Raw genomic sequence first — 22511 nt, 5'->3', positions numbered from 1 at the left:
TTGGACATGCTGCTCTCAAATTGACCGTACTAAAATCAAAATCACACCTGAAGTAGACTGGTACACAGGAGAGATAGAAAACCGTTTCTCACACATAAGAATCAATTCAGCCAACACAAAACACGACTAATCACAGGAACTCCACTTGGATTGAAGCGTTATAAATGGTAGATTAGACCCCATTGTGCTGCAGCATAGGGAGCATTAGTGAACTCAAGTACATAATAGATACTTAATGATGATCAATGCTGATGCTTTGAAACCCCTTTTGTGCTCTGCCTTCAGTAGTCCCAGTCCCTTTTCAAATGAATATAACTAATCTATCACTCTACTTATTATCATGCAGACTCATCAGGAACATTATATTAATACTATGAAAAAGAAAGTGAATAGATACAATACAAATTACATCATGATCACATTTAAAATACATTGCCATGTTTACTTTGACTTAAAAATGAGGTGAATGGATAGCTGCAGTGTGTAGTCTGACTGACCAGTCTTTGTGGTCTTACCATCAAGTGAGACTGTTAAAATAGGTCAGCTCTCCCAGATGATTCCCAGAGTTCTCTTGGCTGTTTACACACCTTCATGTATATAATCAACACAGTATTTGGTGTATTTCCTGGATTATTTTGCAATGAATTGGTGTAAATAACTTCAGACAAATTAACATTGTCTGTGCTTTTCTGATAACAACATAAAGATAGTTCGTGGCTCATATGGCAAACAGTGCCCTGGGTCCTCCAACTACCCAAGATAGTAAATTTCAAGTAATTGTCAGAAAACTTCTCCCTGAGTTCACAATGACAACGCTAAATGAACTGAGTCTAGGTTGATATCACGTTGAACATTATTTTACACACACAGATTTCACTTTACATTGGAATGTCAGCAAACAATTACACAGTAATAGAAATGTCAGAGTTTCATGAAATCTATGTGACATGCCCGCGCTGAAGCACAGCACGGGCCGAAACAAAACAATATGAGCTCTGACATTATCACTCTGCTCTTGAGCTTAAACCAAACACAGAGTGACAGGTTTTTAGCTGGTACAGGTTCAATGCGGAATAAAAAGTTAATATAAAAGAGATCATATCGATTTAGTCACTTCACCAAGACTAGCAGAGGCTAATCCAAAACAAAATCTATGACTCAAGTCATTCCTTCTCCATTACCTGCAGCTTTCAAGTAAAAGAACTGAGAACGCCTTGTTTATGTGGAGGAATCTCTGATATATATATATATATATATATATATATATATATATATATATATATATATATATATATATATATATATGTGTTTAAAAACATTCCATTTGGATTTAAACTGTTTTGCAGACAAAGCCTGTCTTTACAATCAACACTGGTCTTGCATATAAGTTTAAATGATCAAATTGCAACTTGGTATTAAGACATACATTTCCCCACTTATCGAAAAACACAATTGTTTTTCACATGTGAGTGTGTAGTGAGAGAATGTTGTTTTCTGAAATCTGGCATTTTAAAGCACCTTGTAGGAACCCCATTGGAAAGTAGAGGTTATGGCACTTGTGTTGTTGTAACATTCATTTTTCACAATAAAGCCTGATAACCTTTCATAGTATTTGGCAGCTCAGGGCTTATTTATCTCTTTACATTCACTTGTAGGATTGTGTACCTGGGTTAGCTATTTCTAGATTCATCTCAAATCCCAATGAGGCCAAAGTAACTATCTCAATAATAGTGTAACTAATGTAAACAGAGATTGTATTACAGCTCTTAGTTCTTGAATTCTGATATAAGCTACACTCTATATCCACTTTATAAGATATACTTACACAAAATCCCCTTCCATAAAGTCTAATTTCATAATGCCTATGATGGTCAGTTTGTGTTGACACTGTCATTAAGGTGTTAACTCCAGTATGTTGTAGCAGTGAGATTATAATTATTGGTGGAGTTGTAGGAAACTACATTATAATCAGAGGTGTTTCTAGTATTCTAACACCCACACATCTTATAAAGACTAAGATCGAATTCGAAAACTACATTTATTTCTGAGAGGGATTAATTCAAGCACAGGTGGAATTGAAACAAATTAATTACGATTAATGATGGCTGTGTTCCAATGGAGCGTTCCATTAAGGCATGCCAACATCCAACCATGCACAGCACCAGAGCCAAACACATAAAGGGGCCATATGTTGATTGCTGGCGATGGTTTTCTGAGAGCTTCAGCCATAATTTTCATGTAATATTAAAACAGGTTGTAGACTAACCTTCTTTGATAGTGTTCCATCCTGCTTTGCCAGGGTTAGCAGCTTAGCTGACTGCAGTAGCACAAAGAAGTGAAAGAGCCAGCCACCTTGCAACTTCAGGAATGAAGCTGCAATGTTGCGGATTGACTGGCAAGTAAAAAGCTGCTAATGCTAACTTAATCAGCAATAGCAAAATGGCCATATAGCTGCAAACCCATGTATTAGTCAAACCCATTGAACTTTAAACCAGTAAGACCAACTTTCCTCACACCCTGTACGTTTAATGTTTTGGAGGGTCCTCAACCAGTAAGACTTCTGTGTTGGCATTTTTGCGTAGAGGCTCAGTCGGCAGAGGCACGTATCACGTCCGATCGGCCCAAACATGGATGATGAGGCCGCTACACAACCGAATCAACAGCAGGTCTGATTGTTTCATTCCAAAGACACTTATCTAAGTAACAAAAAAAAGTTTAAATTAACCCCCCCCCCCCCCCCGAAAAAACAGCCAAATCACATTCATACACATGTGATGACTCTGTTTTTCAACTCAATAAATAAAACCTGAGGTAAAAAGGAAGCAGTGTTCCAGTGATAAATCTCCCATATACCCTGAATGACCGAGGTTTCATAGGCCGGCCTGGCTGTGCTCCTCCTCCTTCTCCTCATGCCTCTGTGAGGTAGCTACTCCCTGAGAGCCTGGAGACGAGTGATGCTGCTGCTGCTGCTGCTGCTGTGCCTTGACTGGACAGCTGGCCACCATGTGGGACACACTCTGGCAAAAGTGACACTTTTTGGGCTGAGGGGGCAACTGGCATTCTTTGGCATGGTGGCCGGGTTCTCCACAGTTGTAGCATCTAAAGTGACAAGGGAAGATGAAATTATTGCATTGTTGCGGAAGCGTCAGGTAAGTAAGCAAGTCAGTAATGTACTTTTCAAATGATCATTCACCAAAATGTGCCAAACCCACATGGGCTTACCGGACACTTCAAAACAAGTGTATGGGCAGAATCCTGGTAAAAAAAGAGATACATCATCATACATGTCAGAGTGTCTCAACTATGTGACTGATTATTCCACTTATCATTATTATAATTATTTTTATTTTTATTAATAATAATAATAAGATATTTGACATGTGGTTGATGTTGTTTTATTTAAACAGCACATCTGCAGTGACGTAGTTTCTACCACCAGGAGGCAGCAGACGCTCAGCTTCGAGTCAGTTCAGTTAACATATCTGTCACCATTCAACAACATAGTCGGCAGCTGTGAGAGGCTTCTTACAAATTGATCTCCCTCCCTCAAGGGAAAGTGTAGGAGTTGCAATGACAACCATCTCCTTGTCCTTTCATTCAGGATAAAAATGTGACTCTTTGCTTTAACTTTTTTTTGATTATTGACCTTTTTGGAGAAAAACCTGATCAGAGGTAATTTAACTTTTAATTCAAAGCACAGTATTTTGTGTATTAAAACATGTCCTGGGGGGAATCGTCAAATACGTGGGCAAGAAATGATACATTAACTCTGTAATACTAATTAAAATGAGTTTTTGAATGTTTCTGCCAACTATTGATTTTGGTTCTTTCGCTCTTTTTTCATGTTTAGCGTTCATACTGATGGTTTTTCTAAAACATGATTTTGTGAATGATAAAAATAAAATAGATATTTCTCTTATAAACGGTTTATTTACTAGTTATTTTGAAATCTAAGTCACAATGACAATTTTATGTATATCAACCTGCAATTTGTCTTTTCTTTTTAATGGCATCACTTTATGGAATTTGCAAAAGTATATTTATCCTTTTCTTCGCCACATAAATTGTATTCCTTGTATTCCTTCCAGGTGTCATGAGTCTAACACACCAGTGGCCGTGGTCTTGTCTCAATCATATAATAATATATTATATTATTTTATATCTAGCTCCTTCTACCTTGCTTTTTATGTTAATTTAATTCTTACAATGCTGAGGTGACCTGTTTCATCTCGTCGAACACCTGTCATTGTACTGTTGACCCTATGTGACCTTGCACATTGCAAATAAAAACTTGATAGAAGCGTTTTACATTGAATGAGGTCTCTGTACATGCATGTGTTCTTGCATTCTGTTTTCTTTGTTTGAAGAACGTCAGACTTAAAGCTCGCAAATGACCAGACTTAGCTAAATTTTGTGAGAAGACAATAATTCTTAATTCTCAATAACACATCGACAGTTACTACAACAAGTATGTGAGCTACAATCGTGTAAAATCATTAAGCTGATGAGATTCAATGGGATGAATTGTGTTCCATTATTTCATGATGGTTGCATTCGATTCATATAAGCCAGTAATGGCTGACGTCCACGTGACATTTAATGAATCACAAACATCTTCAACATGATTCATTTCTCACAACTTGTGCTTCTTTTTGCCGTGACAAGTCAAAACCTTAAATTGCCATTCATGTGGAATTCGTCATTTAAATAGAACAGCTTAACACTTTTAAAGAGAAATAAATATACAAATCTGTAATAACTGAATGTGATCATATTGATATATGAACATACTACATACCTCCACTGAAAATCAGTAGACGATAACAGTGAATCTACATCCAACCTCAAAGTTATGCATAAAGCATAAATTCTAAATTTCAACAGAACATTTGTGGCTCCTGCGTCTATCATTCCTAACGCAGCAACTCCCCCTCCAGGCTGTTGTTTGTTGGTCTTTCAGGTTAATGGGTATTTCATCAGTAAATCTATGCCCAGAAAGCTAACGATCAGCGAAATCCTGTGGGTGAATTCATTAGTGCAGGATAAATAAGGCAGGTGAGGCTCCAGGACTGCTCTGTGTGACACAGAGCGACACCGGCCACTTAAACACTGAGGCAAAAACCATTGATTTCATTGATTACGGTCAATCTGGTTTTCTCCTGGCGCCTGCTTTTCCCTTTGCTCTCCATCTGTGGTTGAACAAAGTGAACAAATGAAGGGAGCAGTGTAGTCAGCCCTGCCTGTCCACTCATATACAACAATTTGACAAGACTTCTGGAGGATTAAGATTCAATAATTCCATACTGAGACGTGCAGTATTGAGGTAGAGATGTTTGCAGCAATGCCAATCACACAATTCAAATATTTTCTTGTTTTTACTTTAATGGGAAGATTACAAACAATGAGTCTGTGGTTTAAATGAATCTGGTGGAGCCTGTTTTCACAGCAAAGTAACCATTTGTTCTATAAAAAGATTTGTACCGTACATCACTGGCACATCTGTAGAACTGAAAGAAGGCACTCCTTTCTTTAGAATCTCGCTGGAGCCTGATCCTTACATCTGGTTGGCTGATATGTATTTGCAATGCAGAGGTTAGGATTTGTTCAATCAGGTTAAATTTTTTTACTATGACCAATTACTTATCTATCATCTAACTTATCAAGCAAGATTGGCCTTTTCCAGACTCAATACATTGTTTTTTTAAATGAATTGGTGATTATGAATGATGAAAAATCTCAGGTTAGAACTGTGGGTTTGAGCAAAGGTTACACAAAGGTTTTGGGTAATAATACATTTTTAGTGTGTTACTTCCAGGTTAACGGGTGGGTCATTTGGTGCATCTATAACAGCAGTGTGTGTGTTTGAGTCAAACTACATGTTGATGTGAGTATGGAAATGAAAGTTTGTGCAACAGTGGGACTCTTTCTAGTTTTTGGATGACTATTACCGTGTCCATTCTAAACCTGCCCATATGAAATGAGCTGTTCTCTTGTCCTGTGTTAATGCTTCAGAGAGACTTCACAATTTGTCCTTTGTTATAGTGAGTCCTCCTCAAACTGTTCTACAATATATCGTCACTTTTTATTGTTTGTGAGCTGGACGTTGTGTACAGAGCTTTTGATAAACATATGGTGCAGAGTGAAGTCAGAAAACTCTGTGCTTATCCTACCTGGTTTATCTGCAACGAAGTTTTCAAGTCAATGTATGAATGGACTCATAAGAAGATAAATAAAAACTCAGTCCACAGGCTGAAGGCACACTGCCCCGCCCCCACTGACTGCTACAGAGTGCTGGTCGCCTGTTTAGTCAATTCGTTTTAATATGAACACATCACATTTCCAAATTACATCAAATTACACGCTGCATTTCCCTGGGCCATTTACAACACACATACCAAGTGTGAAGCCATTAAGATGAACGGTTTCTCAGCTATGTACAGATACCAAATACAGACATTTGTGTGATTAGTAGGTGGATGGAGCTCTGTCTGATGCAGGGTCAAACAATATATCAGGTGATGGTTGTTTGAATTCATTTAGTTTTTTGCTTTGGGTCTTTCATTTGTTTCAAAAATATATTCTTTGAAGCAGTAGAAATTCAGGCTGAGTCCTGGATCATGTCACCACTAACCATCACCTCATTCCTCTTGTCCCCCCCAATCCCCCCCCCCCCCCCCACCCCATCAGCTCTCAGTATTGATCAGCGTGGCCAAGAGGGCGGCAGAGGGAGCTCCTTTGTTTCGGTACTCCTGTGACCTTTGAACTATGACCCCCGCTCGCTTACCGCCCTTCCTCCCACCCTTCCACTCTACCTCATTTGCACACCACATCCTATTGTTGCCATGGCACGGGTGACCTCTGACCTCTCTCGGGCACTACATCTGTCATCAATTAAACGGATAGGATCCTTTTCCTCCTCTAAAATACTGCATGTATGTTTGAGGGAAACAGAGGAACATGTGAATGCAATCAAATCCGCAGCGAGCCTTTCAGGACAGGAAGCTCTGGGATTATTTTTATCATTGCTTAATTCCCACCATGATTAATGAAGCTGAACCTAATAAAAATGCCGTCAGCGATAATTACTTTGTGGGATCTTAATGGCCTCCAACCAACAAATCAAACGCTTTTATTCTCTTGACTGCAACATTCGCGTTTGGGAAGCAGCGAGAGGAAGAAAGAATGAACATCTGAATGCAATCAGACCCGGACAGGAAGATGTGGGACTGCTTTTGTCACTGCCATCCATGATTCATATGGTCAAACCTAAGAGATGCTATCAAATTAATTGCCTCACAGGAACTTCCTAGACAAGCATCAAAGACAAGAAAGAGTGATTGCAAATAAGTTGTGTTTATTGCTTTTGATTTTTGTTCTGTAATCAAGAGACTAACGGAAGGCAAGAAATGAGCACTGGGGGTTGGAGAAGCCTGAAGCCTGAGATCAAACAGTTTATTAATCCAGATCAGCTGGCTTCTCCAACACATATAAAAATATAGCTTCTGTTTGAGTGTCTTATTGGCTCTAAAGGTAACTTTTATCCATGAGATGATGAACTGGCATCACCTTGTATCCTAAAGCTACAGACAGTAAATAAAACACCGTTGTGTTTTAAAGTGCAGGCAACTGTGAGAATATTCATCTTTTGGATCTAAAATGTGTGAAACTCAATATCATGGAATCTGAAGCATGATGAGACGTCCTTTGCTTTGTCCTGCTCTGAAATCCTGCAGCAAACTGCTTATTATGTATATGATGTACTGCCTTTTCAGTACATCATATAAATAATGCAAAATGTCTCTCATTGCTATGAGGAATACTTAATGGAGTGGTTGAGAAAAAAGCCCGTTCACTTTCTCCCAGATGGTGAATAGAGAGGAGATGGAGTCAGGACATGGTCAGTCTAGATTATAATTAAGACCACAAGCAGGGAGAAACTGTTTGTTTCCAAAATTCAAAATGAAATTGTCTGATAGAGAAATTGAACAATGATTCATTATGGGGTGAGACAAAGAAACCTGCTGGACGTATTTCTTGTTGAAAAAAGGCCTGGTGCTGTGGCTGTGTGAAGGCCACACACAGTTTGATCCAGGGCTGCCCCGGGCAAAGATGACCAACGTGAAAGAAACAAGGCGATATCTGTGATCATGACTCTGAAACAGTGGTGGTATATTGCATTGTGAGAGAGGGTCCTTGTTGGGGTCTTGTGACCAGTAATAGCCTGCGGCAAAATGATGACAGTGTCAGAAACCAGCCAATAGGAATTCAGCATGAAATGATGGACTGATAGTAGTGGTGCAGATGGATGAAGCACACTGACGACCTTTTCTCGTATGTTGATTTGCGTCAAAGCATCAGTAGGTGTTGTCATTGTGTGTTTACATAAATCAGACATGATGTCCTACCCAAGTTTATTAGATCTATGGCGCACAATGGCCGTGGAGTAAATTGTACAATTTCTGAAAATGCACCTTAAATCTTATCACTAAGGTTTCCAGGTTTTGTACTTAATGACTGTGCAGAAAATAAATTATATGCATAGAACTGAGTAATGTCAGATTGACTAAATATGTATTGTTTGATATGATTGTCTCTGCGAGGGGTGTTTGGCCCCAGGTTGTCTTCCTGGTGTAGTTTCTAGGCATGATGGCTTTTATACAATGTTTATGGCATTAAAAATAAAACATATGTAATGTCAGATAGACTAAATATGTATTGTTTGTCAAGAAAGCTGTCCATTAAACTACAAATGATAATTTAGACATTTCTGGTTTTAAACTAACTACTGCATTTGAATTATTGAGCATTGGATGTGTTGGTGTATTTTTGAACTTAGGACCGAGCTTCACTAACTGTTCAGGTTCAGTTAACCTGCACAGAGGCCTTTCACAGAAGTGCTACAAGGATGGAGAGATGTTGTTCACCAATAAATAATTCCAGCACAATTCCAACTGAAACAAATGAGGTGCTTTATATGACATTTTTCCAAGAACCATTCCGAGTGTTGACACAGCAAGTAACATTCACTCCTTCATACATCACTTCTATCTACATCGAATCTCTATCACACATCCCATTCACACACTGCTGGCACAGCCACCAGGGGTGAGTTGGAGTTCAGTCTCTTGCCTTAGGACCGTTGGACATGTGAGCTGAATGAGACGCAGATCAAACTACCGACACTCTGATTAGTGGACGACACGCTCAGTCTCATAAACCACAACTGCCAGAGAAGTGAATAAAGGGCAAAATGAAGAGCTGTCCCTTAATTCCTATGTGAATGCTCTCAACCTGGACTTACCTGTCCCCTTTGGAGCGTCGTTTCTGGGCACTCTTCGGTCTTCTCTCACTGCCCAGACATGGTGCCCCGTCGGGCCCAGTTACAGAGACAGACTCCAGTCCTTTAGATGATTTCTTAAAGGTGAACTCCACAGCCTCGCCCTCTCTGAGGCTGCGGAAGCCCTCCATGTGCAGTTTGCTCTGTTAAGTAAAAACAGTGATAGTTATTGGGAAGTTAGCGCAGAATGCCAGGATGGTGATATCAGAGACAAAGTGTACAGTTCGCTCTAACAAAGAAAATCAGCAAACCAGCAGGTTATTGGTAAGTTACAAAACATTGTGGGTTTTGAGATTAAATTGCATTGCAGTCATATTTCCCCTTTTCCACCTCTATCAAGCATGAAAAACCTTTTTCTTGCATTTTCACCTAATGCCTTGACCAGCAGCTCGTTTGTTCTTTGTTTTCACAAAACTCACACTGATTTAAAGATTGATATTAGGCACACATATATATTTGGGGAGAACTTTTAAATGATATCTGTAGTTTAAAAAATCTGGAATTAACATAAACAATTAATAATCAGCTTTTTTTCAGCCTTAGACTTCGCAAGTAGCACACATTTTTGGGAAAAAAAGGATACACCATCACATAAGAAGTAGAAAAGTCACTGCCAGTAGAAAACTTTTAGGGAATAAGGAGGATGAAAATGACAAAAAATCCTTCCCCTTAACCTGCCTATTCTGCCATCCTCTTTCAGCTACCCATCATCACTGGGGAGAGAGGGCTGTGTATACCTAGATAATTTGAGTGAGCAGGTGAGCATCCTATAGCATCCGCTAGTTCCTGTGATTTCAGAGCAGAGCTGGAAGTATACTGTAAATACAGACGAGAATGACATTGATAAGAACAAAGGGAAAGTGCTCCTATCTTCTGTTTCCATTAACACAGGGGTGTCCAAACTACGGCCCGCGGGCTATCTGCGGCCCACCATCCATTTTAAATTGGCCCGCCTCAAAAAAATTTAAATTAAAAAAAAAATGTAAAAAAAAAAAATTATTAAACTTTTTTTTTTTTAAACTAATAATTTCGTAGCACTTAAAGGGAACCTACTTATAGCACTTTGTAGTTTTGTTCTATTTTTGAAGAAATTGTACTCTCTTGATTCTTGTTGTTCTGGGTTTGTACCCTCGGGTAGGGGAGAGTGGGGTAATATGATCATTTTTTTACATTTGCTCCCCTCTAGGCGAGCTAAAATTATATATCAGTAAAATTTACACATTTCCCCTTAATTCAGGATGTTTCCTAGCAATGGAAATTATCAGAATGTCTTCAGGACAAAGGGCAGTGAAAATATGATTGTTTTTAAAAAAGTGGTCGTTTCTCACTTTACCCCAGCTTAGGGGTAAAGTGAGACAGACCAGAGAAATCAAGGGGGTAAAGTGATCCACTTACTTTTTCCACTTTAAAACTACCATAACAACACATGTTGTAATAGGTCAATTAAGCACATTTATGATTATTATGATTCATGTGATCTCTTGTGCACCCTAGCTTACCTGCACATTGTTTCTCTGTCCAATTGGCAGGGACAGGGATTTTGTTTTTCTCTGCATTTTCAAATGCCAGTTCACGGCACTTAACTGGAGCAAGGCCATGGAACTGGTCAGCTAGTTGTTTCAAGTGATTGGCAAGCTCCTCCATCTCATCTGTGAATATTCTCTTCACCTCAGCTACTGCACCCCAGGCTACTGATTTTACTTCCCCTTTCTCTTTTTTCTTTATGAATCTTTTGAGGGTTGTCTTTTCAATATTTCTATCCCGTCCAGCTTTTCTTAAGGACTTCTTTCCTTGCATGGCCTCAGCGGCTACACTCTCCATCTCTGTGAGGGGTGTTTGGCCCCAGGTTGTCTTCCTGGTGTAGTTTCTAGGCATAATGGCTTTTATACAATGTTTATGGCATTAAAAATAAAACATATGTAATGTAATATTACACTAAAATATGTTTAAGACTAAACCTAACTTGTGCTACATGTCTCACCTTACCCCACAGCATTTGTCTCACTTTACCCCACAGCCAACATTTTAGAAAAAACAACATCTCTTAGCAATTCAGTTTTGTGAAAAAACATTCTAACCACAGCACCTGCACCAACTTCTCCTTCATGGCAAGGGTGGAATGGGAGGGGCTTGAAAACTTAATGATCACATGACCACAATTGTGTCCGTTGCCTAGATACAGGGGGTGTCTCACATTACCCCGCTCTCCCCTTCCCTTGAATGCACTGATTGTAAATCGCTTTGGATAAAAGCGTCAGCTAAATGAATTGTAATGTAATGGACTATGGCCCACTGTATTGTACTTCTGAGTTTTGACACTAGGTGGCGCCACGCCCCCCGCCCTAAGCGACGCGATTGAGGCGCACTTTCAACAGTCCGCTCCAGGGCAGGGGGGCGTGAGTGGCCCAGACCTTCAAATTTTTTTTGAATGTGGCCCTCGGGACAAAAAGTTTGGACACCCCTGCATTAAAACATCCATACAGTTTGTACGATCTTCTGCAGGCAGGGAGGATTCGGCAAAAACTCAGTAAATATTGCTTTCAGTGTACACAAGAACCTTACAGCTCTCTACAGCAGGTGACGTCCCCTATGACACTGTCACTGTCTCACTTTACCACACCATGAAGCACAAGTTAAGTTTAGTCTTAAACATATTCTAGTGTTATATTACATTATATATGTTTTATTTTTAATGTCATAAACATTGTAGAAAAGCCATCATGCCAAGAAACTACACCAGGAAGACAACCTGGGGCCAAGCACCCCTCGCAGAGATGGAGAGTGCAGCCGTTGAGGTCATGCAAGGAAAGAAGTCCTTAAGAAAAGCTGGAAGGGATAGAAATATTGATAAGCCAACCCTCAAAAGATTCATAAAGAAAAAAGAGAAAGGGAAAGTAAAATCAGTAGCCTGGGGTGCAGTAGCTGAGGTGAAGAGAATATTCACAGATGAGATGGAGGAGGAGCTTGCCAAACACTTGAAACAACTAGCTGACCAGTTCCATGGCCTTGCTCCAGTTAAGTGCTAGGAACTGGCATTTGAATACGCAGAGAAAAACAATATCCCTGTCCCTGCCAATTGGACAGAGACACAATGTGCAGGTAAGCTAGGGTGTGCAAGAGATCACATTAATCATAATAATCACAAATGTGCTTAATTGACCAATCCCCATGATTCTGTTACTAGTCCAATATCAGTGGTTGTCGATCTAGCTGTCAGGATTTTAACTATTACAACATGTGTTGTTATGGTAGATTTAAAGTGGAAAAAGTAAGTGGATCACTTTACCCCGTAGCTGAGGTAAAGTGGGACACAAGACCACTTTTTTTAAAACAATCATTCTGATCATTTCCATTGCTAGAAAACATCCTGAATTAATGGGAAATGTGTACATTTTACTGATATATCATTTTAGCTCGCCTAGAGGGGAGCAAATGTAAAAAATGTCCTACATTACCCCGCTCTCCCCTACAATTGTTTAGGGGCCGATGATGAAAGAAACATATCACCAGTCTGTCGGGGAATCCTCAGCTCCCTCATAAAATATCTAATCCTTTAGACAGCCCTGTTAAAACATCAGTGCTTTTGTGCTCCCCTCCTGCTCTTGTGCCTTCTGTACCTCAGCTCCAGCAAGACGCAGCCACAGATTCTATCAATCAATGAATCAATTTGGTCAGTTCCAAACCGACCACTACACTAGAGTAGCTGGGTAATGACACAAGGGGGGAAGGGGTGCTTTCCTGGCGAACCTGTTTCCAAGAAATGACAAATTGTGCAACCTAACTGCAGCAACAAATCCATTTACTGGTTTGATAACGATTTGTGTATAATCAAAAGTGGATGTAATGTTGATGTGTATGATAATCAGACTATACTCTGTAACATGTAAACAGGAATATGGATGGAATGTTCTATTGATATTATTGGTGTAAACATAGTCGATGACAACACATCTCACTGTGTCACGTTTCATTAAACGCCTGCTAACGGACTGACATATCAGGCATTCACATGATTTACAGCTTCACCGGGGCAGAAAAAAATCTGAGGAAAGGTTTTTCCCACAAGGCTCCACATGTGAGGTGGGACTGAGAGTCGGGGCTGGGTGGGCTCCCTGATGCTTTAGTGACTTTATAACAGGAAGCAGGTCAGGATAGGGAGAGGAATCAGCCTTGTTATCTCTGCTTTAGCCTCTAACCCCTTTTCAAAAGAAACGTTTGAGCCATACGATTTTACCTGTGTTCCACTAGATTTGAAAACAAACTGATAAACTGTCAAATTGTAACTGAACACTCATTCACATCTATTTTAGCAACTGCATCACATCCATTCCCTCCACAGTGGTGCGTGTGAAACATTCCAGCAGCAGCTTGGTCTCACCTGATGGACGAACACATCCAGCGGCTGCTCCAGAGCTGCTCCGTCCCTGTTCTCCATGGACAAGAAGCCGAAACCCATCCGCACGTTGAACCACTTACACACCCCGCTGCCCCGGATCAGAGCCACCTCCTCCTCCTCACACCCTCCTGCACAACACACATATGATATGATATGATATGATATGATATGACATGAACACATGGACGCATCTGACTTACTGCGTAAAATGTAATTAGAAAAATAAAAGCATGAAAGGCCAGTACTCGAATATTGTTAATATCTAACATTAAATTATCAGCTAGTCAGCCTGGAGATAAAAAGGAATTTGGTAGATGACACAATAATATGGCGATTATTTTAGTATGAATTAATCTACAGTCCTCTCGATAAATCAATGAACTGTGAAAATGTATCCATCTCCTACCAATTAAAATGATGAAACAAGCAAATATTATATAATGAGAGTATGCTAAAACAGTATAGTATGTGTTTATTTTTTTTAATTAAAATAATGTAATTGATCGTTTTATTGGATAGTTTCTTCTTTCTCTTCATCAGAAGAGCTCGCAGCATGTTATTGCTTCTACAAACGGAATAACGAGCCATAAGAATGAAAGGTAAACTTGCAACACAATAGGGTGTAATCATTAATCACTGAACATTTATCAATTAATAGTTTCAACACAAACAAATGTCGACAAAGTGATATATTGGATTTATTTCATTAATGCATAAAGAGTAACTATTATACTATCCCTCGTAACGATGATAGAATCAACTAAGGAATTTTTTTAAGGCATGGGAGCAGTTTGTTTCGATTTGTTCCAGTGAAAAAAATGTCTCACTCAAAGTTTGACCTGTCATTATGAGTGATGGTTTAAAAGTCTCTGCGCTCTTCCAACACCTCAGACACATCCTACACCTCCTGCAGCTCTACTCCACTGTCCCCTCAGCAAAAAGCTCTGAACACACTTTTTCTGAATAGACAACCACACATCAGCCCTTCAGAAAGAGAAGGAAAAGACAAAGCGAACAAGAGTCAACCCTTATCCCTCCTTCTCTCCTTCTTTCTCTCTTCCTCTCCTTCTCCATTCAGAGCATCTTCCCTGCAGATCCCTCCTCTCCTCCTACCTTCTGCCATGGTCACAGGTCCCCTCCCGCACACACTGCTCCGGACCACAGGCGGTTACATGGACTCAGTTAACTTCTGTGTGTTGCATGCATGCGTGTGTGTGCAATCCTCCAGGAAAAAATGTGTTCCCCTGCCTCCTGCTCTCTCCTTGCACAATATGCACAAGTCCTCTGACCCTCCCACCTTCAGCAACCCCCACCCCATACACACACACATTCACACACACACACGCACACACACACGCACACACACAGATCACCACCTTTTCGGTCAAGTCCACGTGATTTCCAGTCTCAGATACGTCACACATGTCCAATAAGAAGGAATCAAAACAATGGACAAAATGACAAATCAGTAATTTGCATCCAATTGGCCTATGAGGGCTGACACAGTGCTTTCAATTTTATTTTTAACAAATAAATTTGAATGTATGAAAACATTCAAAAATAAATCAAATGCTAATATTTTAGATTGGCCACATAACATCCAACCCTTTGTTAAAACCATGAATTAACCTAATTTCCTTTATCTTAAACTTTATATCCTTCTCCCGTGTATAAAACTTCTGATTCTGCATTGCCCCCCTGACTTTGCACCATAATTTCATGTACAAATTCATAGTAACACAGTCATCTTTAATATTTATGATTTACAATTTTAAAATGAGATGTAATGTGCAGAAAGCACATAAAACCTTATATTACTGTCAGTGAATGTATTCACATTCTATTCCAAATCTGGGCTAAATCTAAGTAACTGAATAGCAATCTCTCAAAATGTCAGGATATTTATGTTGTAGATTTATTTTTGGCAGGGTATTTTATGTCAACCCTTCAAACCTTAATAAAACTTTAAAGGACTTCTGAAAAACTATGTTTCAAATTAATAGAAGGGATCTTTAAATTAAAGTTGGATTTACTCATAGTTTTTCATAGGTTTAAGTTATTGCCTTTTCAAATTAAGGGTAAAACCAATGTGTCAGTGGCCAACAAACTAACAAGTACTAAGTTTGTGTTTCATTCTCAGTTTTTTGGTGGATTGCTGTCTTATAGTGACTGCTTCAATTCATCCCAAAATTCTGGATGATGACTTAACATCTATCATTAGACAAATATTCAGTGATCGATGTTGCTGTGTTGCAAACTGAGAGATTAAGTTTGGAGAGCAGCTGGTATCTCCCTCTTCTTTCAGACCCACATGGTGGATCATATCAGACCATGATGTTGAGGCGAACCTGGGGTGCTTTGTCTGTGCCGAGGAGAATGGTGAAAAGTCACCTCAGTCACATCTTATTAATGGATAATTAGTTGCTTTAAAGTTTGTTGCAGTTGCAATTAATACTGCATTTTGCATGTTTGTGTCTGTTTGGTGCTGCCTGATTAAAACCAAATGACTTGCTCCATTCATGCATTAGTCTTACAGCTTCCAGCCACATGCCCTTGCAAAGTCGCCATGGAAATCGAAAGGCCACCCTGAGGCGACCCGGGCCGTTCAAAGGAACAAAGCCGTGGCACGAGCGTGTTCAGCTGCATTCAACACACTCACACAGGCTGCTGCCTCACACTGACTGAAAAGATGCAGCTCAGAGAAAGACACACAGTGAGTCGTTAAACACTAAGTACTCTGTGTGTGTGTGTGTGTGTGTGTGTGTGTGTGTGTGTGTGTGTGTGTGTGTGTGTGTGTGTGTACGACAGTGTAGGATTTAAAAACACACTTTGGGAGTGCCTGGGCCCTTGTGTATTAATGCAGGACAAAATCAGCAGCGGCCGCACTGGGAGGCCTGTCAGCTCACCTTTCACCCCGCCTTTACAGGGACATCAATCAATAAACCTGATCAATAACAAATCTATAATGGGCTGCCATGTTGTGACAGATATGCCTCGCACAACAAGCCCCTAGGTAGCACAGCCTGCTGCCGGCCACCTCAGGCCCAAACAGGCAACAATGACAGGTGGGAGCCTTGACTTTTACAGGAATATAACAAGATTTATTGGTATTTGCTCTTTGATTGACTTTGGTATTCAGAGAAAATTTAAACAGACAACATTTTTACCAGATGTTATCATGCAGGACTTTTTTAAAGCAGCAATGTCTCTGATGGCATATTTTCACAGAAAACGGATTTAGATTTAGCCAATGAATCTTGAGGTGGTTTGTTTTGTCCCAGAGCAGCTGATCTGAACTAGTTCAGCCATCTCTGACTGTGTTCACTCAGAGTTTAGAGCGTACCTGGTGAAAAAAAATCCTAAATTATGCTATTCACCAAGAAGTCTTTTATTAGTCCCCCAATGGGGAAATTTGCTATATTAAATCCAGTTTGAATCCAGTGGAAAAAGAAACATAAATAAAAGAGTCACTACGTTATTCATTTTTATTCAACATGGTTCATTAGACCAATAGACTGTTTATATAGATGGATGACATCACAGGTCCCACTCAAATGAAGTTAATCTATCTTGATCGCCCCCTGTTGGCTAGCTGCATAAACCAACCTCCACCATTATTTGCAAATGAGACTAAACTAATGTGAGAGCACATGTTAATTAGCCTACATTGGTGGTTTCTGTCATTTTAGTTAGTCCTTATTGCGATGTATGTTCCAGTGTTCAAAGTTCTGGTTTCGTTTTAAGTCGTTTTTTGATTCTATGTAAACAGGAGGAGATATCATGATTGACAGATGAGACTGACTCGTGATTGGTCGAGTGTGTGTAGGACCTTGATACTGCAACTCTACACCACCATCACAACTGCGCCGACTCTGGCTCCAAATGACATCACCAGCGCAAGATGGCAGCTCCTATATCTTCGATGTTTTGGATTCATGTTAGTGCAGTGGAGGGAGTGGAGACGTCCATCTTTATTTACAGTCTGCGGCTTCAGCTTTGGTGGATGCGGGCGTTCCATTGAGTGACTTCTAGTTTGTTGTTTTATGACTTCTCGTGTATACCTATGTGTTTGTAGGGTATATGCATCCCTATATAATTGTGTGTGTTAACATATCCTGTTTCAAATGTTTATGTTTGAAAAGTATAAGGTCAAAGGGCTGTGCATATAGGCACATAAATGAGAGGTTGTTGCTTTTCTAACTAGCACAATCAAAAATGACGAAAGAAGCAAACAAACAGTTTCAGCACCAAGAACAGCTCCGGTAACACAAGGTGTCCCTCTGAGACACTTCAGTAACTGAGCAGCTCTCAGCAGAGCTTGTATCTCCGCCAAGGTCCAACAGTCTGCTTCAGTTCAATCAAACTGCAAATTGCACACACTCATAAATATCGCCCAAATATGTCCTACTCTTTTCATAAAGATCCATGAATTATCTCTGGCCACTGAGTGTAAATGCAAAGAATAAACACTCTCTCACAATATTAAAGAGTTTTTTTTTTTCCATCCTTTAGCCATTTCGTGGAAATCTGAACCGTAGTTATTTTTGTAATCCTGCTGACAAACAACCAAACAAACAGTACAGTGGACAGGGGCAAGTATTACACTGTGCCGCAGTTTGAGACAGTTGCTAAATACCCATAGGGTTGACATATTTAATTATAAAATCAGTAAGTTCATGTCGTATATACAAAAAACTGTATATATATATAAATATTAGAGCTGTGAAAAATAACGCGTTAACGCGTTATGATTAAATTACAGGATTAATTCGTTTTTTTTTTTTAACGCATTTAACGCATGCGCAGAAGGACCTTCCAATTCCGCCGCCTCTGCACTAGTCGCCGCTCTAATGCAGTCACGCCGGGTTCACACCGGACGCGGAAGCGACGCCGAAGCGAGGCGTGAGCGCTAATCCCTAGCGCGCCGGCGCTTGGCGGTTCACACCGGGCGCGGTAGCGACGCCGAAGCGCCGCTGTTATCAGCCTGCGGTAAAAACGGCATTTAATAATTTTTTTCAAGCATATACTTACTTGTTGCTCCAAAATTAACTGCATCAGCATCCCAACATGTGTCATTTTTAGTGTTGTCTTTATACAACATGTTCCGAGGATCATACACCTCTGTACTTCTCCACTTCAATTATTATTTTAATCCATGTTGACGAACTTCTCCGCTGTTTGCCCCGTTAAATGTCGGGTGTCGAGGGTAAATTACGTATTCTCCACTCAAGCCTATGTGGAGAATACGTAGCCCCCCCCCCCCCCCCTCCCCCCCCCTCTCTCTCTCTCTTTATCTTTGACTGCTTGTGTGGCTGTAGTGGGCAGAGGGGGACATTTAATAATGTGGTCGGTAAAAGTGGTAAAATTAAAACTCCAAGACAACAGAACGTGAATACAAAGTATGGGATGCATATTTGATCATTTATATCATATAAAATATGTCATCTATATCGTTTAAAATCATTTTTCAGTGTGTTTCCTGTCGCGATACGCTTGCGTCAAGCGGAAAAAATAGACTCGACGCCGAAACGATCGCTTCACGGCGCTAGGCAGCCGCGGCACAACGCTACGCTTCAGCCTCCGGTGTGTTCAGCGCTGCGGTTTAACATGGGAGTGGATGGGAGCCAGAGGTTTGGCGCTGCGCCTACGCCTCGCTTCGGCGTCGCTTCCGCGTCCGGTGTGAACCCGGCGTCAGACGGCAGCTGCCATTCAAACAAACAAACAACATGGATAATTCTGATGAACCTGAGGACCTTCTGGACGGGAAGATCGTGTTCCAAAAAAACAAAGATCGAACATTCAGTAAAACCAAGGTGATATGCACACTCTGCGAGAAGAAGTTATCGTTTCGACGTAGCAATACCCGCCTAACCACCGCAACGCGAAGCATGTGTTGGTCGGCGAGGGGCGTTCAAGTGGAATGCGCCAAACCAGACTCACTCGCCGGACACATTGTGCAAAAGAAGCGGTCAGCTTTACTGTCAGAGAATTTGAACAAGTTAGTTTGCCTCACCAACTGGCTAAAGACCGAGTAGCTAAGAGGGCCTTTAGAGGCATTAGATTGTATCATGGTGTGGTTAACGGTTGTGTGACAAAAAATATAAAAAATGTCAACCATCCTATGGCTAAGAAGCTCAAATCATTTCTGTTTAATTTTTAAAAAAAAGTTTTATTCAACCACACAATGGCTAAGGAACCCGAATTCTGTTTAGGATGAAGATTATATTAATGTTCCATATGGAAAAGCAATGATAACTGCTGAAGAACTGCTGAGTTGCAGCACAAAAGAAAAGTTAAATGTCATAAATCTTGTTTTCACAAAAATATTCTGAAAAAAATCGGTAATGTGATTAATCATGATTAATCCATAGAAACCTGTGATTAATTTGATTAAAAATTTTAATCATTTCACAGCCCTAATAAATATATGTATTTATACATATATAGTGGCTTATGTTTATGTATATGTATAATCAAAATGTAGTCTATTATTATTACATTTTCCTCAAACCTTCACATAATAAGTGTTTAGTCATTTAAATATTTGATATATTTCTATATCCTCTTTTACAATATATTAGTTCAGAAATGTTTACATCTCCAGTAAATGTCTCCAGTTTGTTATGTTGTATTTATGATGAATCAATGTCTGTGGATGTACCAATTGATATGATATGCAAACATCTTCTATAGTCTGGACTATGTGGGTGATTCAATTGTTTTTTTGTTTTTTTTCTACATTTTTTTATCTTAATTTGTTGTTAAAACACACACTATACTTGTACTGTTTTGCCTCTAAACATGTTAGCTTGGGTTGTCACTCGATAAAAACTGAATCTAAAGTTGGAAATGACCTATTTACAAAATTATTGATATTTATGCAAAAATATCCAAAACAAAACAATGTCTGCTGTCCTGTGTAATTTATTCCACTGGAGATACACAGACTCCATCTTCAGGCGACACGTGGTCGTGCAGTGTTCACGCTCACATAAATGAGTCTGCTCTCTACGTTCAGTGTACAGGGGCAAACATTCATGCTCATAATAACTGCACCTTATCATAAAGAGCAAAAGGATGGACGTTGAGTCTAGGTTACTCTGGAAACTTGATTCAGGATTTATAGGCTGTGTAATGGTCGAGTCAAAACCGAGGAACTACAACGCTGAGGTCATATAAAGAGATATAACATTAATGGGCCCTTTCTCCTACAGAGTATCCAGGACGTCAAGCAAAACCGATACATCAACCAGCGGAGAGAGAGGAAAATCATGTAGAGATCCACAGTGACATAAAGTGGAAGATAAATATTTTTTTTTTTTTAATTATTCAATGGGCTTAAATAAGAAACATCAGTCACTGAGTCAGTATGTAACCATGAAAATGTATTATTAGCTTGTTAAGATTAGACTGATGATTATACATATGAAAGAATAAATACAAATGATGTTCGAAATAAAATAAAAAAAATTAATTAAAAAAAATCAATTGAATTCAGCTGTTTACGTGTTTTCCTCTGTTAATAGTTTTTTGGTGTTTTTTTCCTGACTTTTGTTGAGGATGAAGGGCAGAGGATGTCGACTTTGTTAAGCCCTTTGAGACAAATTGTGACTTGTGAATATGGGCCCTACAATTACAATTTTATTGATTAATATTTCCTAATAAAGAGGTAATTTTAAACGATCTTATGTAGGATATCCAAGAAGAGTTGACAAAAAAAGAAAATCAGAAGTGATTTTCACTGCATGGGGACACTACATCACTTCAATTATGAATCCTAACAAGAGCAACTCCACTGGAAACCAATAGACATGCCGGCAGTGCAGCTTTAAGCCCCAATTGTAGACAGCGGCACAGCTTTGAGCCCAGCTGTATGACAGACGGAACAGATGGAGACTCCCTGATAGGCCAGAGGGTCTCAGCGAAGGGCTCGCTGCAGTTATCCATCCTCTTTGACTTCCTGATGCTGAACCCCGAATTGCATAGAACAACAAAGTGCTGCTAATAGATACACTGTCTGAATGTGTGTGTGAATGGGTGAATGTAAAAGTGTACTGTAAAGCGCTTTGAGTGGTCATCAAGACTAGAAAAGCGCTATATAAATAAAAACCATTTACCATTTAAGTACAATAACGAATATCTATGAAATGGACAGATTATATAGATTTATTGAAATAACAGTTGTGTTTTTTTATCTATAACATTTTTTACTTTATTATTGCTGTTGATTTCTTCCAATACGACTAAACAAGGCACATTAGTTGTATTTAGGGTGATGATTTCCTTTTTGTGTGTGTGTCCAGTCTTTTTGTGTCAAAAAGACTGGAAGTTTCCCATAAAGTGCCTCAGTGATTAACAATTTCAGATAAGAAGGAAACAGTTTTAAGCTGGATAGATCTCTTTCACCTCAGCCTATTAGTTGTATGATAAAAGCCATGTTCAGGTGTTCAGTTGGCAGGGTAAAGGCATGAGGGCTGAGCACTGAACACTCCAGTGACTCCCACTAGTGTTCCAGTGACTCCCACTAGGTGTCAGCTCAAGCATGCATTGTGTGATACCACCCACCAGTCAGAGAACAATAGGGTGATTGGTGAATATTGCAACGAGGGATGTATGTATCATACACAAAAACAAATACAGTAGCAAAAGGACGTTTTTGGTATCGCAGACAATCACCAATTTCAGATAAATCACACTAATTTTATAATTAAACTCTGACACATTAGGGGTTTAGCTCTTACTAGCTATAAAAACAATTAAAAAAAAGGGTTTCAGGTA

General features: G+C 39.6%; 1 protein-coding gene across 1 annotated transcript; it reads right to left on the bottom strand.

Moving 5' to 3' along the window:
• Positions 1-2870: 2870 nt before the first annotated feature.
• Positions 2871-14856, bottom strand: LOC128462130 (protein lin-28 homolog A-like). Its single transcript, XM_053447422.1, has 4 exons — positions 14847-14856; positions 13716-13858; positions 9302-9480; positions 2871-3099 (listed from the first exon to the last, which is right to left on the bottom strand). Exons 1-4 carry the CDS (start codon positions 14854-14856, stop codon positions 2871-2873), a joined length of 561 nt encoding a protein of 186 aa, XP_053303397.1.
• Between the last annotated feature and the right edge of the window lie 7655 nt (positions 14857-22511).

The sequence above is a fragment of the Pleuronectes platessa genome, chromosome 18 (assembly GCF_947347685.1).
Source record: "Pleuronectes platessa chromosome 18, fPlePla1.1, whole genome shotgun sequence".
Classification (NCBI taxonomy): domain Eukaryota; kingdom Metazoa; phylum Chordata; class Actinopteri; order Pleuronectiformes; family Pleuronectidae; genus Pleuronectes; species Pleuronectes platessa.
Note: the sequence above shows the minus strand (reverse complement) of the source record. Positions and strands in the feature narration are given on the sequence as shown.

Excerpts from the sequence above, each read along its gene's own strand:
- LOC128462130 (XM_053447422.1), bottom strand. Across the intron at positions 9,481-13,715 it reads TGGATGTGTTCGTCCATCAG|AGCAAACTGCACATGGAGGG; the intron begins GTGAGACCAAGC and ends TTTACTTAACAG. Across the intron at positions 3,100-9,301 it reads CGACGCTCCAAAGGGGACAG|ATGCTACAACTGTGGAGAAC; the intron begins GTAAGTCCAGGT and ends TTGTCACTTTAG.